At 34.6% G+C, this 18,928-nt stretch overlaps 2 protein-coding genes across 2 annotated transcripts in view; one reads left to right on the plus strand and one right to left on the minus strand.

Moving 5' to 3' along the window:
- LOC124595853 (spermine oxidase) overlaps positions 1-7,820 on the plus strand; it is a 96,609-nt gene extending 88,789 nt beyond the window's left edge. The window contains exon 6 of the mRNA XM_047134763.1: positions 1,162-7,820. Coding sequence (XP_046990719.1) covers positions 1,162-1,347 — 186 coding nt within the window. The 3' untranslated portion in view covers positions 1,348-7,820. The remainder of the gene's footprint in view (positions 1-1,161) is intronic.
- Positions 7,821-10,205: 2,385 nt separating this feature from the next.
- Positions 10,206-18,928, minus strand: part of LOC124616017 (protein CREBRF homolog) — a 110,083-nt gene continuing 101,360 nt past the window's right edge. The window contains exons 8-9 of the mRNA XM_047144237.1: positions 14,552-14,670; positions 10,206-12,928 (exon numbers count right to left, since the gene is read on the minus strand). Coding sequence (XP_047000193.1) covers positions 14,561-14,670 — 110 coding nt within the window. The 3' untranslated portion in view covers positions 10,206-12,928; positions 14,552-14,560. The remainder of the gene's footprint in view (positions 12,929-14,551; positions 14,671-18,928) is intronic.

The raw sequence follows: 18,928 nt of genomic DNA on the forward strand, positions 1-18,928 counted from the left end.
ACTGCTGGTTGGAACCGTGATCAACATACTCAGAAAAAAGTATTTGTTGTGGTCTGTAGTCATACAGTTTTATTTAGTTCGCATACTGGCTACCGGTTTCAGTAAACAGGTGCTCCCCCGGCATCACATTCGTTTCCCAAGTCGGTGTGTCAAAACTCATACCTACATGAGAAGCAAATGGGATGACTAGATCGCAGGGAAGGCCCGAGGATGTACTTTTTACTAAAACTAATAACCAATAGGCAAAATAAAGAAAATAGGGACTATAGACCAAAATAAATACTTTCTTCTGTTAATAACTTCAATGATAAATATGGTACAGACATGGTAATAATTTTATAGCAATTTTCTCTTTATTGTGATTTTAATATTATCTTTAAATTTCCTGTAGCTCTTTTGGAAGTGAGTTTAGTGTCTTGGTGTGTGTGTGTGTGTGTGTGTGTGTGTGTGTGTGTGTGTGTGTGTGTGTGGGCGCGCGCGCGCGCATGCATGTGCATGAGGGAAACGTTCCATGTGGGAAAATATATATAAAAACAAAGATGCTGTAACTTACCAAACGAGAAAGCACTAGTATGTTGATAGACACAATTAAAAAAACACAAACACACACACACACACACACACACACACACACAAATTTCAAGCTTTCGCAACCCAAGGTTGCTTCATCAGGAAAGAGGGGAGGAGAGGGAAAGATGAAAGGATGTGGGTTTTAAGGGAGATGGTAAGGAGTCATTCCAATCCCGGGAGCAGAAAGACTTACCTTAGGGGGAAAAAAGGACAGGTATACACTCACGCGGACACACACCCAACCACACACACACGCACGCACGCGCGCGCGCGCACACACACACACACACACACACACACACACACACACACACACACACACATATATCCATCCGCACATATACAGACACAGGCAGACATATGTAAATGCAGAGATGTCAGTCGAGGCGGAAGTACAGATTAAATTAAAAATTCTTTTAAATTAATTTAAAAAGATATTGTTAACAAAACTATTCTTTAGGTCAATTTGATGTACATTATTGTACTGGGTGTACCTTATTGACAAAAACTAATATTACATTGATATCGATGTCATTTCTGTGACAGGCTGATAACTATTAAGCTTCTGAATAAAACTTATTGTTGTTGCAGCCTGTACTTCTCTTTGCTGGAGAGCATACACACAGCAGTTTCTATTCAACGGTTCATGGTGCATACCTGACTGGTCGGAGTGCAGCCCAAGTGCTACTTGATCCTGACTCTCCTGAACAATTAATAATGCAGTGTGAAGGAACAAGTGATTTAAGTTCCTGGATTCAGGGTATCTCTCTAGATTGATGTATTGAGTGAAACTGATATACAGCCTGTAGATTGAATGTATTAAGTGAAATTGATATACGGCTAAGTAAGTATTGTGTAAATATTTTTTTATTTATTATTTGTGCGTTCATTTCGACAGTGGAGCAGTTGCCAAAGCCATTTTTTTGCCACAGTTTGAAGAGATTTGATTTTCTGAGAATGTTTTGAGTCACAGGCCTGGGGATATCTGATATGAATCCAGTCAAAACTAACTAAAATGGGACCATTGTAGTCTAAAAGGCTTTAATTGAAAAGTCGCTGGTATGTAATGACTCATCAGCACTTAGTGGGAATTTATTACTTATTAATAAAAATATTCTAGTGGTGTTAAAAAAATTCTGCACTTTTTACAATCTTTTTTGACACAATTTATATCATCTGAAATTCATTTTATTTTATGCAGTTACTAAGTGTGTAACTGCTGGTTATTCTAGTTTGAGAACATTTAATTTTTAATTAAACTTATTATTCTTTAGCCTGAGCAGCAGTACATGACAGTGTGCAGATACTTTCTTGTATGCAGAAAAATGACAGATGGTGAAATTACTGCAAATCATTTAACATTTTAAATGAAACTTAACCTTCAACTCTTCTCATTATAGTTGGTCTTGGTAAACCAAACATTTTCAGTGAGTTATGTTTTGTCTTGTCTTTTTACAAAGCTGAGAAAGATGATGTATATAAGAGTTTATATGGTTGCATCAGAAATGTTCAGTGTGAATAGAATGCTTCCGTGCACAAATGTGTCATACAACAAAAGTTTCATTTGCGGCTTCATGATGTAAAAGCAGGTTGAAACATTGCAGCATTTACCTTGGCCACTTGTGAAATATATTAGATGCTTCTGACTTATTTAAAGTGATTTTAATTCTATTATTTAGAAGATTCATTAAATTTGTTTTTGTAGATTTTTATTTGTAGCACAATCTGTGGACGCAATCTTCCTTTCTCATAATACACCAGGGTAGCTGTTTGACATGCTATAATGAGTGGTAAACCTTTAAACTTTATATATTTTTTTAATTTTTGTGGATCCACATGGTAATATGTATGTACCTTTGTCATAACTTTCATTGATTTCACATAATAGTAATTAAGGTAGAAGTAATGTGCATTTATTATGAAATGAGTTCTCATGCTTTCACATCTAACACACTTGACTTTAGAGTACAGACTGAAACCACTACCACCATCAGAAAACACTAAAAACAGTGCCTTTTGAAGCAACTATCCGTCTTTGCCATGTGTACCATTTAGTTGTAGTTGCTGCAGTTCTTTCTGCAGATAACACTTTCTAATATGGATGTTCTGGGTCTCCCTCCTGATTTTTCCTTCCAAGGTGTTTTTTATGAAGTAGTTGTATCAAATTATGTGTCTATTTAATTTTGATTTTCTCCTCTGTTTCATATTAATGAATGCCCTTAGCTCTTTAATTTGTTCACTAGATTTCCTTTTGGTTTAGGTTGTTTTTTATGGCTCTCTTCCACATTCGTATTTCTGTTGCTTCTGATTTTTCTTCCCTTGTTTCTACAGAGTCCACTCTTCATAGTCATAGCTTAACAGGCTCCAAATAAATGTTTTGATGAATTTCTTTCTTGTTTCTATATTAAGGTGGTTGTTTGTTAATAAATCACTCTTATATCTGAGTGCTTATTTAGTCATTATAATTCTTCTTCTTTTAATATCCATTGTACTTCTGTTATTATCGGTATTCTAGTTTCCAAGTAGCAAAATTCTTTTACTCGCATTAGCATTTTATTTTAGACTGGTTGGCATTTATTTTCAGTTTGTGGTTGTCAAAGGCATCAGACAAAATTTTTAATATATAGTTCTCGTTCTCTTCAGAATCTGCTATCAACAACTTGAATACAATGTATTTGTTTACCATTAATTTTGATCCCATTGGCACTGCCTTTCATCACTTGTATTGCATTTTCTACAAATAATTATATAAGTAAGGAGAGAGAGGACTGCCTTGTCAGACCTCTTCTTATCTTAGTCTCGTTCTTAGTGCCACTGATGTCTATTTCTGTGCTCTGGTTTTTGTGTATATTGAGACTCAATCCTTTGCCTTTCCACTCCATTCTGATTTTATTAACTGTTGAACCAATTAGACAGTAAAACAAAAATAAATAACAGATGGTTTAAGCTCAAGCTTTTAAATGCAAGTTCCTTTTCTTCTGGCTTAGTTTAGAAAGTGGAAAAAATGTTAAAGGCATAGCAGTTTTTCTTTCAAACGGAAAATCAAGACAAGTACAAGAGAAACATTTCGTGCCGTGGGCCAAGAGAGAAATGAAGAGATGGTGGAAGAAATAGTTTGTTTTAATCTCCTTGTACTAAGTTTCCAATGTGGGTATGTCTTAAGTGGCTACCCAGCCCATTATTGCCTTGAAACATACAGCCACAGGTAATTAATGACTTGTAGAGCTGTATGCGGTACACTTTGTTAGGCTTGTATATTTGTTGCATGGTTTGTCTGTGATTGTGAAATCAAATTGCAATAGGGACTGTTTATTAACCTCACAGATGTAATCTTCTGCAAGTTCCTTTGAAGTTTGTGAATTGACTTTAGTCAGTTTCAAGAACATTTAAGTTTTAGTTTCTAACATACCAGTATGCTTCTATAAGGTCTTGAAGTGGAGCACAGTCTGCCATAAAGGAATTGGTGAGAAACTTGGTGTCATTCATACACTGTAAATATCCCATTCATTTCAGCAGATTTATCGAACCCTGTGACACAAATATAAATGGGATTTCTTATTGTTCGTCTAAATGTGAACAAAAATCATCCATTATTATCAAGGTAACTGTGGCCAGGCATGAGGAACTTTTGATCAACAATTTCAGTAGGTATATGAACAAAATATAGAGCCCAAATCAGACAGTTAATTGCTTTGCAGTTATTTGACTTCTGCTTTGCCCACAACTATCACTGTAGGTAAAAGATGTTTAATTTCAGATGGTAACGATTTTACATATTTCAGTAGGCATGAACCAATTTCTGAAGAGCCATGTGAGGCAATATTTTCATATCACATATACGTGCTACAGTCATGTACTCCAAAATTGTCTCTTGTAGTAAATAAAATTGCTTGATAGCATTGAAGTTGGCAATTTTTTTTCATTTTTTTTAAGTTTTCAAGTAATTACATGTGCTGAGTCTTCTTTCATATTCTGTACACCTCCTTTCTTTTAAAGCTCTTGCATGATCAAGTCTTCTTAGATGGAGCTCTTTCTGTAGCAATAGACTGTTTCTTTTAATGCTTTGATTAAATTTTTAATCTGTTACAATTATGGGCAGGTTCACTTTTTAGGCTATAAAATGATATATTAAATTCTGAATTGAACAGTTTACAATAAATGCAGGCCTTCACAGACAAAAGATTTTTTTTCTTCACACTTTTCAGTATAAGGCTCATACATTTTCGAGACAAATAATTCCAGTGACACGTATTTCCTATGAGCATTATGTTTATGAGAATAATGTCTTGTGTAATTAGGAAAGCTTTTTATGTGGTTTCTTTTGGTTCCAAGGCACTCTTCTGCAAATTTATTTCCTGGAGCATGTTTACTACATTCATCAACAGGAACAGGCCTTCCACACTTGATTTGCTTAGCACAGCTGTGGTAATGGGTAAACTGACAATTACTTATAGTTAGTGTCTTAAGAAAGAACTCCTTACACACTCACTTATGATCCAGGTTAAACACAGTACTTTGTAGTTTTGACTTATTACAATTTAATCTCGGGTGTCTTTGTTTGGTAGATGAAACAAATTTTACTATAAGGGATGTTTGTTGTTGCCAAGAAACAGTTTTCCATACTTTTCATGGATAATTATTAGTCTCTTATGTCAATGTCTTGCAGATATTTTGAAATGGTTGGATGACTCTTGCAATTGTTACTGGTGTAGATGTTTACTCTTGTCACAGATTTCTTAGCATAGTTTCTTTTATTCACTTCATAACTCCAAATTTCTGTTTTCTTGAGTTGCTAAAGGACATGGTTTTACGCAAAAATTTTCAGCAGTGGTTTGGATTTTGTCATTAACTTTTGTTTCTAGCTTGCTTTGATCTTCAATTTCACCTAAAGATGATGCACCTGGCTGGAAGTGAAACCACAGCACTAAAGGATATGTAAAGCTAAAACCAATATAAAAATCAGCTTTATACATAAAACACACTTCATAATCATTTTGGTGATGTAATAGGTTCAATGTGAGTGTACCTTAAAGCATTTCAATGATGTCAAAGGTATCAGACAAAATTTTTGATATATAGTTCTCGTCCTTTTCAGAATATACTAAAACTACTGTAACATCAACAAATCAAATAAATGTATTTGTTTATCCTTACTTATGATCATATTGGTACTGCCTTTCATCACTTGTATTGCATTTTCTGTAAATAAATTACATAAATAAGGAGAGAGAGGACTGCCTTGTCGGACACCTCTTTTTATCTTCGTCTCGTTCTTAGTGCATTGACATCTATTTCTGTGCTCTGGTTTTTGTTTAAACTGAGACTTTTGTCTTTCCACTCTGTTTGATTTTGTTAACTCTGACCCCTGTTAGACAGTTCCTTAAAAAACAGCTCAGAATCCGCAAGAAAAGGTGTGTGAACATGTGGCCATGGTAGCTTCATTTACTGGTCTACATCCACTTACAACTTGCTAACAAGTTCACTGGATCAGTTTGTTTGCTCTCGGATCTTTAGTCACACTGTATGCATCTATTTTCATGAATAGCTGTTAGTCAGTTCCACAGAGCTCATACTCCACCATAACATTTGAGTTGTTCTATTCTCCTGATGATTGTTATTTTGCCTGGCCTTCTGGCCTCTATTCCACTTTCTCTCTGTCACCATAAGATCACCCAGACTTTTTTAACCCTTCTTTTCCCTCTTGCACTTGTACCAAAAGTCTGTATGTCATTACAGTTGTCATAGTTCCATTTGTTAAGCATGCGGAGGGCCTTTGCTACCTTGTTTTCATTTTACCTTAGTTTTTATTGTGGAGTATTAGCAAAGTACTCTGAAGATGTGTGTAAAAGAAATGACTGTTTTAGTTTTGAAGAGACTCGAAAGAAATATGTAGCATTTGCTTTTGTGTAAGCAAATAGTGTTAATGTGCACAAATTTTTCTAGGAAGAGTGTACTGTAGTTTTTATTTAATCATTATGTCAGAGTACCTGGAATCACGATTTTTGTAACTTTTCATAGGCTATAATAAGTCAGCCATAACATGCACTTTGTCATTATATTCTTTTATTCTAGAAAATTCGAATTTTGCTTTTGTAACATAACATGTACATAAGCTGTTTCTAGTCATGTATTTCAATTCTGTAATGTAAAATCTTTAACCTAATAGTAAAATCCTGAAAATCAAATTATTTCTGTACACATATATCCATTAAAAAAAAAACACTACACAAACATTAAGAAAATTGTTCATATGTAATACTTATGAAATTTAACAAAAATTCTGTGAAAATAAACTGTAAGCAATACACAACATTGGGAAACATGTTAACACAAGTGGTTTAAAAAAGATATGTTTCAAAGGTAACAGTGATTTATTTCAACAGATGAAAGTTGCATATACAAAATGTTTTCTATACATGAATTATCACATTAAAAAAATGGAAGTGAATTTCACAGTCAATAAAAATGGTACTCTTTTGCATGTAAAGGCATTACAAGTATTGAAATAGTTAACATATCCATATACAGATCAACAAAAAGACTATGAGTAACAAACATCAGACAAAGTAAACATGCAACAAAAACATTTATATTTTCTACCAATATAATAGTGGGCTCCTCAGTACATACGCACATAAGATAATTTCAAAGAGGTTATTATATGAGAATGGCACAATAATCTGATGGATCTTTAATTTAAAAATGTGACTGCACTCTACACAAAATATATTTTCTTTTTTTTCCCTTTAGGACAAAGTAAGAAAGGGATAATGTTGGCTTCACTGAAATTCCATTTGCTATACTAAATATTTGCATGTAGGGAAAAGAATTCAGTTTACACTTTTGAATAAAAGGTGGACCAGGATATGAAAACTCTTATTTCACTGAACAATGACAGCAAAAAAAATAGAAGCACTAAACTAGAGTGAACATTCTTTTTTATATTCCAAAAGCACAGCCATACACATATTTGTTTAACATAATTTTCAGGGCCCTGTTACAAAGTCCTGATTTTATAACACTTTTCATGTGATACCACTGCTAACTGGGCAGGTCATAAATGAATTATACATAGAACACACATACACATGATAATGCACAGTGAAGAAATGAAGACACTATGACAACGTGTTGCAAAAGAACGTTATGTATGTGTAAATGGGGTTCAGAAAACTTTTCCATTGTACAAGGCAGACAGAAACACAATTAATGGATAAAAAAAAAAAAAAAAACAGGCAGAGAAATAAATACAAAATCCACAAACATTTGGTTCTGGTAATAGACAAACCCATTCTTCAGATCGGCTTTTACCAGTACGTTCTTGAAAAATTCCTCTATTTTCAGATATACTGTTTTAAGTAATATACCCACATATAAAGTGATTTCTTCCTATAGAGACCAACTGAACACACAGTTTCCATAACATCATATAAAAGTACAGCTTTAAATAAACATTGATTCACTTACTGGTTCTTGAAATGTATATTTGTCAGGTCACTGTGACATTATTCCTCAAGAAATGGCTTTTTGTCTTTAAAAAAAAAAAAAGGGTGGTTGTAATAATAAATTTAGAAAATTGTATTTCAGTTCAACCTGTAGTTGTACTCATAAAAGAAATTTCTGAAATGCTATGTCTACCCTTCCAGTTTAATTTCATTACTCTGTGCTGTGTGTTAACACCACAGTTTATAATGAAAATGCCTGTGACACTTCCCATAGGAATACTGAAAAAACTACTACTTCATAAGCATGTAAATTACATGTATTATAAAAAAAATTTATAAGCATAAGAAACTGATTTCAAATTTTGTACAATTATCAGGAACTGTCCACAGTTTTTATACTTCTCAAAGAACTGTCTTTGGAGTCAGCATTCTATGTTTAAAAAATTAGCTGGAACATGAAAATATTGCTATTACTAAGACCAGAATCATGTTTCAAGCACTCTGGAAATCAGAAGAACAAGTTAACTTTTGGAAATATTGGCATCTGTTTCAGTTCTTAATATCCATTATGGAATGTTAACAATTAACAGAGAAGGAATACTGCAATCTTTTGCAAACTACTACTACTCTTAAATTGTGTTTCCATTTGTTAAGTTATTTAATAGTATTTCTATGATTTCAGAAACCCAAAAGCAGCACATTCTTCAAATTACATTCTGCTTTACACAGAATAAACATATCAACAATGTGGAATTTTGTTTACTGCCTTTAAATAAAGAAAAATGTTCAGTCATCCAATTCCAAAAGCAATTTAAAGACTAACAAAGAAACACTTTTTAGTGCTCGTTTTTCTCTACAAGAACTTGTTGGTTTATAAACACCAGAATGTATGTACTTTAGATGATGAATGAAGTATGCAAAGTAGAGGGAGAGCTGCTGCAATATGGTCATTTTGTTCATACAGTTATTGTTTCTTTGGGAACAGGAAAGAGAGAGAGGGGTGGGGGGGGGGGGGGGGGTGGTAATTTTACCAGATATCCCCTACAGTACATACGGTAATAAATGTCAATTTATATATATAATGCCTTAATTAATATCAAATTTACAACCCGGCTTCCCTGTGAAAGGAAGGGGGTAGCCTTGCTTCAGACAGCAAAGCAAAGCAGCCATATCCAGGCAGAAAGCCAAACAGGAAGAGAAAATTAAACTGTTTTCTGAGGCTGAAAATAGTCCACACTATGTATCCCAGGAAACTATATACTACTTTCCTCACTTTCACTGGTTTGTCAGGATGTCCATCTTGACTTAACAGCACGTCTTACAATAATGGTCAACCAAAAAAGAACACTGAATTGAACTCACGGAAAATAGTAAATAAACCTGTACCTTGAAAAATAAGTAAACTAAGCACAAACCTTCAACTGAATGTCATCAGTGTCTTAGTAAAAGTGGTTTGTGCACATCGAAATGTTGGCAGTTTTTGAAAATTCTATCGGGCTGCTATTCTGACTTTTCAAACACCAATACATTTGGTAAAGCTTAAATTTCACACCGAGCAATGCTGTTTGCCAAATTTTGAACAAAATTGACTGAATCATGGAGAGTATGTACATGAATTATATTAAAGGAGGGCAAATTTATACAGGAGAGATGGACTCGGTCGTCAAAATTTAATATATTCCAGCACATACTAATTTATTCAAACAAAGTCAGTTTTCCTGCACTGAAACAAATTATATAGTTCTTAATGGAAAACACTATTCTAAAAATAATCAAAATTTGTGTGCTGCCCAAAAACACTCTCTGATACACTAACCAACAAAGTACAGTTGGAGGATTTTTAGCATCTTAAAATTATTTACTAATATTGAATTTCCTTTCAAGAAGCACAAAGTATCAACAATATTCCTCCAGGTTAATAATAAATATATGATATAACATAATCTGAGCTCACTAGGTGCCTAAAGAAATTCCCTTAGTATAAAGACTTTCAGTGTTGAAATGGAATTTGCAGGTCATTTATGTTTACTACCAATACACTCCAAAAGAAATAAGGAACAAAACATGTACTAATCAATAACAGTGTAAATACTGTGGGTTTTTGACCCATAGAACAGTAGTTCTCTTCTCCAGTATCCCAACCCAAACGTACGTGTGTTGTTGTTGTTTTTTTTTGGGGGGGAGGGGGGGGGGGGGGAGGTACCTATGTTAGGGATTCAGTGCTGATAATGTGCAAAAACAATTTTGCACAAATAAAATGTTATGACCCACAAATTTGCTAAACGATGGGAATGAACAACTCGCAACAGATTGACTTGACAGAACTATAATTACCTGGTTTTCTGCATGTTGTGTGTTCAAATGTACGGATACCACAATTCTTTTGAGAGTAAAATAATATGTTATAAAAAATATAGTATGTCCTGAAAGTTCACTTCTCTAACACTAACCTCCTAAAATTATGCCAAAATTTGAGTAAAAATTACAAGACATTTCAGTTTGTGACTGGGTGAACAAATTAGCTTTCACGTGAAAACTAATTGAGAAAAGAATTAGTGTCAACCTTAGAAATCTTGTGAATAAACTGAAAACTTATTTTGGTATATTGATGCCTGTATATTGCATATATTGCACAGGGATAATCAACAATCCAGAGACTGTCTTACACAGTACGATTTCCAGAAGTTTCTACCTAGGCATCACCACAATAATGTGAACATCTCTTACAAAAAAGCAAGTTCACTTTCAAAGAAATAACAATGACAGATGCATTTTCTGGATACAAACAGGAACAGGTAATCTAACAATCATATTCAATCAGCCACAAAAATGGGTTAGAATTGTACATGAAATGTGCACATATAAGGAAACAGGAAGATGTTTATGGCTTCAAAACACAGCAGTCATTTATTAACATTTAACAAGATTTTTTGTACATGAAGGCAGTAAATTAAAATTTGTATCTATTTACATAACATCACAATTATCAGTTGTGCATTAAAATAGTTATTTACATAGCTGGCATACAATATGACTGAATAGTATGACTAGTTGACACTTTATAAAAATATGTTCTGGCTCTGAAGTAATACATAAATTTGACAAATACTACAGATATGGAGGCCATGTACGATACAAAGAATGTTAGCCGATTCATGTCAGAGTAAAAAAAAAAATAATAATAATAATAATAATAATAATTTTAAAGCACACATATACACAAAAAACTTTCAGAACAGAAATAAACTTTTGTAAGTACTGTACAAACACATAAATAATGTCTCATTACATACAAGTTTGCATGTAACAACAATTGCCACACTACAGAAATTATGTACACATTGGACATGTATACTTTTAGGAACTATTTATTAAGTTACTGCACAGTTTGTGATCAGCAAAATGCAGACAGTATAGCAGCATAAGTAATCAGCTTGATACTGTACCATATTCAGATAGCAATATAAAAAGAAGCAGTGCAAGAACCTTGTTGTTACCTTGCTAATTACAGATTCAACTTAATAAAGAAAATATAATATTATAAATTGCAATTACTTTGCTACTAGAAAATTAAAAAAAAAGGTCATTTATTTACAAATACTGAAACCTGTATAACACTAATAAATTCAGCTTCCTATTAGACACTGTTTCATAGCATTATCTACCTGTAAAATTCTGAAAATAGTGGTTTTCTGTAAAACTGTACAATAAATATTTCTTCACATTCATTCCTCTTACATCTCTCTAAATTTGTAAATCAATAATCTAAAAAGTACTAAAAAATATCCTTGCACATCTTCAAAATACGAATATATAAATACACACATCTGTATAGAATATCACAATTCACTATCACATTTTGTGAAGTCACACACTATGATGAAAAAATCTTAGTGCTACAACAGCGAACAGTACTGTTACAAATTACCTTATTATTCACTGCTCTTTATGCTCTGCCCAGAAGTAAGCAAAAACAAAAAGAAAAATACTGTTATAATTTCTCCCCATTCCCTGTTTGTGTCAAACTGCAGTAAAGAGCCAATTATGATACCCACAATGGCATTCATTTGCTGATATCACACCAATTTCACCTCTACTGGAATTTGAAATTATACACAATTATTCTAACTATTTAAAAAAGAAAAAAAAAATAAGTAGCAAAATACAGTTTCCACTCTAGATGTGAAAGCAACTTTGAAATCATACATAAGTTTCCTTCTGTATCCTCATACCGTTAATTACCTACATACTACAAGTAATTGCAAACAACCATTCAATCCTAACATTTATTTAAATGTCTTGTAGGTGATTTTTAGATGAATATTAAATGTTTATACACATAGAAGCAATACTTTTATATCCAAATGGCAATTTGCATTCCATCAAAATACTATACCTGATACCTACTAGATAATGCTTCCCACAAATTTATACATATCTGAGAATATACATTACAATATTGATAAAAATGTATATGAAATATATTCACAGGGTATATTTAGCTCTATGATTATATAATTGTTCCACTGCAGAATACAGTTATCAAACTAACATTGAGTAATTGAATGTTATAAATTCTACTTAATCCTTCTGATTTCTTCATTATTTACTAAACACCATACATTATTTTTGTCCTTCCTCTTACAATCAAAAATAGGCATTTTTCTGCCTTTGCTTTTATGTTTTGTTCTGAATGAATAAATATGTCCCAGATATTGTGTATAATAGTTTCTTCTTCAATATTAGTCATTATTAAGAACTGCTCACTTAAAGAATTATCAAAAGAAGTAGTGAGAAAGCACTATATCGAACTGATATGCTAACTGTGATAAATGGGCAATACTGACACCTTAGCATTTTGTTATTCACAATGAGACCAACTTTGCAAGCTTGTTTTTAACAGTTCACGGTACCTGATAATAGAGAACAGTCATGTTTCATTTTGTGTCAAAATTAACTTATATTTATGTCAAGGCATGCACGTGCCAATAGCTCAGCATAATCAGTAAACACCAACATTTGGATTAAAAATTTTTCTTCCAACACTCCATGTAAAACATATAGAAGCCCACATATGAAATACATATGACAACTATTTTTAGTGGCTGCCAGTCAGACAGGTTCATCTCAATGTGAAGTTAACAGTAGCAAAAAAAAGTTTATTTGCAATGCCATCATGTCAATGTTATAAAAATATGAAGCAAGCGAATAAAATTAAATACTGGACAGCAGGATTAAAATTTTTTTCACTACTATCAATACAGTTGACTGAACAAGTAACACACTGCATACCCTCGATTTGGTTAAAATATTTTGGTATTTTATTGCACATCAGTCACAATCACAAACTTACATATGACAGAAAGTTGACCATTTTTGCCATTCAGCACCTTCATATAATGCTAATGAGAGCAGGCACCACACTTCCTTTCTGTAGACTTATAAGCTGTTTAGCTACTCCCCGAACTGAGGAAAACAACATTGGTTAGAACTGGAAATCAGGGGAAAGAAGAGCACTACACAGACAATTAGCTGAGAGGAAGATGGCATAAATACTATAAATGCGACACTTTCTGCATCCACAAAGGAGACCTCGAAGTAGGATCTGCAATACAGGCTAGACACAGAGTAGAGGTTCAAGAAACATATATTACGAAAAATCTCTTCTGACAGCATTCTCTTAAAGACAGGAAACTTCTAAAACTGATCATGTAACATATGATAGTTACACATACTGTGCATTGTAGCTGTATCTTACATTCATTTAAAAATAAAGGAGTATTAAACAAAGTGAAGCAATTGTGTCTAAATCCTTATCAGTAACTTGTTTAGCACAGACATCCATGTATTTGCTGAAAAGTAACTATGAACAAATGCTTCAAGATACAGTGTACATTTAATCCATAAAGCCATGGAACCTGTTCTCATTAAGGAAGCTTGAAGCTTTCATAAAACAAAAGAATCACGGTTTTTCAAAAATTACATGAAACTGTGACTACGCTCTGTGCAAGAAAATACTGTAAACACATCATTACCTTCCAAGTTGGGCATGTTAAATAACATGTACATTAGTATTAACAATTTTAAATTTTGAGCATACATGCACAGAAAGCAGCCAAAATAGGTATTTATGGCCATTTTTATTTATTATGCTCAAGAATTATAGTCAAAAAAGTAAGCAAGAATTAATATACAGTTAGTGTCAATGTATATCTATCTATACTGTCTCAGGGCACAATATATTTGGCATTATGTGGGGATTATTCAATGAATATAATACAATTAGTAAGGAAACAGAGCATAAAAAGTTTTACATACAGCACAATATTTTTGAATCAGCACAGTGACACTACTTACTAAGTAACACTATATATGTAAGAGCACTTTGGCCACTGTTTTTACATTACATTTACAATTACTCAGTAGTGGCCAAAGTTGCAGTACATAAAACGGGCATTGAAAGTACTTTTTCCAGCGTTATCATAACACTTTTTATCATAATCATCGTAACACTATTGTCATCCATTCCCACATACCTGGATACATTACATATGTATACTCTGAAGGTCATCCAGTCCACCATTTGGTACACCATTTTTCATTTTCTCCAATACTTTATTGACAAAGTCTGTTGTGTGACCAGCAATCTTGAATTCTGCATCAAACAATACATGAATGAAACAAAATGAGTCAATTGCCTGTTTTACTGTTGTTTTTATTACAAAGTAATATTTTAGGTGCACTCTTAGCTTTACTGTGATGAAAGGTGGTGTCAGGTTGAGCTGATGAGCATAAAAAGGGAGGTCACACTTAATGCAAAACATAGTATTCTATGGCTACAATATTAAAGATCTACCACTGTAATCAGTCAACTTATACATATACCTGGATGTAGCAATTTGTGAGGATATGAAATAGAATTATCACACAGATTCATTTATAGGTGAAGTATATGGTCCTTGGTAGCCCACTGGAAAAATGCAATGAGTATACATAGGAAATTGCTTACAAAAGACTTGTGTGTCTCAGCCTAGAATATTGTTCTCATTTCCAGGCCAAGCAGTATGTGGATGGAAGAGAAGCAACCCTGATTATGTGCTACACTGTCATATATCGTCCATCTGCCATACACTTCACAGTGCTTGATAGAGTATGGATGTGGATATACCATATTTACTCGAATCTAAGGCGCATTTTTTTTTCCAGTTTTTGTAATCCAAAAAACCGCCTGCGGCTTAGAATCGAGTGCAAAGCAAGCGGAAGTTCTGAAAAATGTTGGTAGGTGCCACCACAACTAACTTCTGCTGTCGAATATATGTAGTGCTACACAGGCATGCTCTGCAGGCACAAAGATAAATACTGGTCCCAAAACCTCTACGTCAGTAAATAAATTTAAAAAAGGTGGAAGACGAGCTTTTGTATCCGCCCCGAGTTTCGACCACTGCATTTTCGTACATTATCCAACGAAGTAAATACAAATTCCGTATTGTTCATCTTCGAATGTAGCAGCATTTCAATGTACTACGAAAATCCGACTGGCAAGACTGTTTGCGATGTTTGTCAATATGGCCAACTCTACGTTCTGAATTTTTTCCTACCTGTGAGAAGAGATGGTTGCTAATAGGAACCTGATGAAATGTGAATCACATGCAGTATTCTCTTCACCATAAGAATAATACTAATATAAACATTTTGCCATGTATTGTTTCGTGTTTGCTGCTATCTCATTTAAATTGTGTCTGCCTAGTAAACTACGAAACTGGAGTGAGACAACAGCAAACGCAGAAGAATATACATATCATGTCATGTTTATATTCGTATATTTCTTATGCCTAATAGTGATGCAGTCAGAAATGAAGCACGGCAATTGACTAGATTTTTAAATCTAAAATGACTCTAATTTCTGTGCAGAATGTAATGTACCGGTACTAAACTCTCGTTCAGAACTTCTTCTATCATATGCAGTCTATTACTTGGTTCTTGTTGATCATTATCAAAGAAAGCAGCAGTGTAAGTAACAACAAATAGCAGGCTCTTGCCATTGTTTCGCTAATGAGATGATTCCTCTACAGGCCGTAAACAGTCATTATCAGAATGCGACAAACAATGCATGACACAGTGCAATAATGTATTTTCAGCCTAGAGTGATGTAAACACCTATAACAAAGAGAACGGCACTTGTCAGATCAAAGCAAAGTAAGCAATCGATTCAAACCAGACGAAGCAAGTGAAAAAGGAAGGGTACCCGTATATATACGGACAGAGTGCCTGATGCATAGCGGTGGCTACCTGGTAAAACTTAACTGCTAAGCTTACGACTCGAACCAAACTACTGTAGCTCTATCACCATTCCTTCGACCTAAATTGTGTCTCATATTACAATGGCCTAAAACTTTTCTCTCCCTTTGAATTTCGAGTCTCAAATTTCAGGTGCGGCTTAGATTTGGGGAAATTTTTTTTCCTTGATATCTCATTTTTCAGGTGCGGCTTAGATTCGAGTGCGGCTTGGATTCGAGTAAATATGGTAATGTAGACTTACTGCCACCACTTTCTCTCCATACCACATCCTTTCTCCATTAACTCACTCCATCCAACATGGGTGGAGCACATTGTCCAAAAGTGGAGAACATTGTCGAAAAGCTCAGCTACCTTTTCTATCTTGTTTGTGTGCCTCTCAACTGAAAATTACACTTTCCAATGGCTGGACAGTTGTTTGGTTTCATGGCTGTAACCATAGAACCATGACCACCAATAATCTTGGAAAATAAATGTTTGGATCTGTTCTGTGTGGCTGGATTGAAGAGTTTTTAGCAAACAGAACACAGCATGTTGTTATCAATGGAGAGACATCTACAGACATTAAAGTAACCTCTGGCGTGCCACAGGGGAGTGTTATGGGCCCATTGCTTTTCACAATATATATGGATGACCTAGTAGATAGTGTCGGAAGTTCCATGCGGCTTTTCGCGGATGATGCTGTAGTATACAGAGAAGGTGCAGCATTAGAAAATTGTAGCGAAATGCAGGAAGATCTGCAGCATATAGGCACTTGGTGCAGGGAGTGGCAACTGACCCTTAACATAGACAAATGTAACATAGAAAGAAGGATCCTTTATTGTATGATTATATGATAGCGGAACAAACACTGGTAGCAGTTACTTCTGTATATTATCTGGGAGTATGTGTGCGGAACGATTTGAAGTGGAATGGTCATATAAAATTAACTGTTGGTAAGGCGGGTACCAGGTTGAGATTCATTGGGAGAGTCCTTAGAAAAGGTAGTCCATCAACAAAGGAGGTGGCTTACAAAACACTCGTTCGACCTATACTTGAGTATTGCTCATCAGTGTGGGATCCGTACCAGATCGGGCTGACGGAGGAGATAGAGAAGATCCAAAGAAGAGCGGCGCGTTTAGTCACAGGGTTATTTGGTAACCGTGATAGTGTTACGGAGATGTGTGGCAGACTCTGCAAGAGAGGCACTCTGCATCGCGGTGTAGCTTGCTCGCCAGGTTTCGAGAGGGTGCGTTTCTGGATGAGGTAACGAATATATTGCTTCCCCCTACTTATACCTCCCGAGGAGACCACAAATGTAAAATTAGAGAGATTCGAGCGCGCACAGAGGCTTTCAGACAGTCGTTCTTCCCGCGAACCATACGCGACTGGAACAGAAAAGGGAGGTAATGATAGTGGCACGTAAAGTGCCCTCCGCCACACACTGTTGGGTGGCTTGTGGAGTATAATTGTAGATGTATCAAAGCATAGAATGCTTCCACTCAGTGCTCCTTTTACTTATCAATCAAAAACTGGAGCAAAAATTTGCCATTGATCCTTTTTAGTTCCCAAATCCCTGAGCTGAGTTAAAAGACAATTCAATTCCCTCTATCATATATTCAATAGTCCATCATCAGTCTTGGCAAAAAGTTCCCAAATTTTCTCAACAATTTCATCTGTTCAGGCACTTGATGGACATCCAGCATGAAGTCTGTCATCATCCTGGGCTTTTTCCCAAGCAAGAAGCAAAATTTCACAGCTACATGTAGTTCACTTAAATCTGCCAGCTTCAAAAATGAGGAGATAGAACAAAACACATGCAGCTAAAACATTTATTACAAGCAGACAAAACATATCGAGCAATGCCACATACAGTACTGAATCCCCAAGAAGTTGCGCATCACATCCCTAGTGAGTTGAATGTGTACTGCACAACCTCCAACCAAGGCAATACTATTCTGAGAACTTTTGTGCACCGCCTCGTATTCTAAAACAGTCATCCACTATTAAATTTTGAAGATTTTAGGAGAGAGGATCGGTTGTTATTGCTTAATTGTCTATGGAAAGCAAAAATCTGGATTCTGGTAACTCTCTGGCACATTATCTGGATGTTACATTGAAGCACACAGTCTACTGGAGGAAAACGTTCAATCTGGATCCACAATTTACAACAAGTAGCAAGCACCATGAAATAAGAAATATAAAATAAAGATGAGTTCCACTGTTCACAACATAAAAGAAAGATCTGCCATAAACGCAAAAAATAATGCACTAAAGAAATTTTTTGAGCATTTACTCAATAAATTAAAGTATTGAAAACAACAATAGTTACATGGTTTCTGAGGTCCGACTAATTATATGTTTCCAGCTTACGAAATAAACTGACATATACATTTTTCTGTGCGATATTCCAACAAATAACTTATCATCTTTAAATGTCTCAAGTAGCAGTTTTGTGTACTTGAAGCACCTGAAGACAGTTACACTAGTCTGAATTATGCGAAGAAAGTAATTGTCAACTTACAAGGGGAGGCCGCCAATTGTGAAATTCAGATTCGATTCATACTGCACATAATAAAAGCTCATGGCCAGAGGTGTAATGTGGCAAAGCACCAAGATGCACTTCTCAGCCACTGTGG

Source organism: Schistocerca americana, chromosome 1 (genome assembly GCF_021461395.2).
Source record: "Schistocerca americana isolate TAMUIC-IGC-003095 chromosome 1, iqSchAmer2.1, whole genome shotgun sequence".
NCBI classification, from domain to species: Eukaryota; Metazoa; Arthropoda; class Insecta; order Orthoptera; family Acrididae; genus Schistocerca; species Schistocerca americana.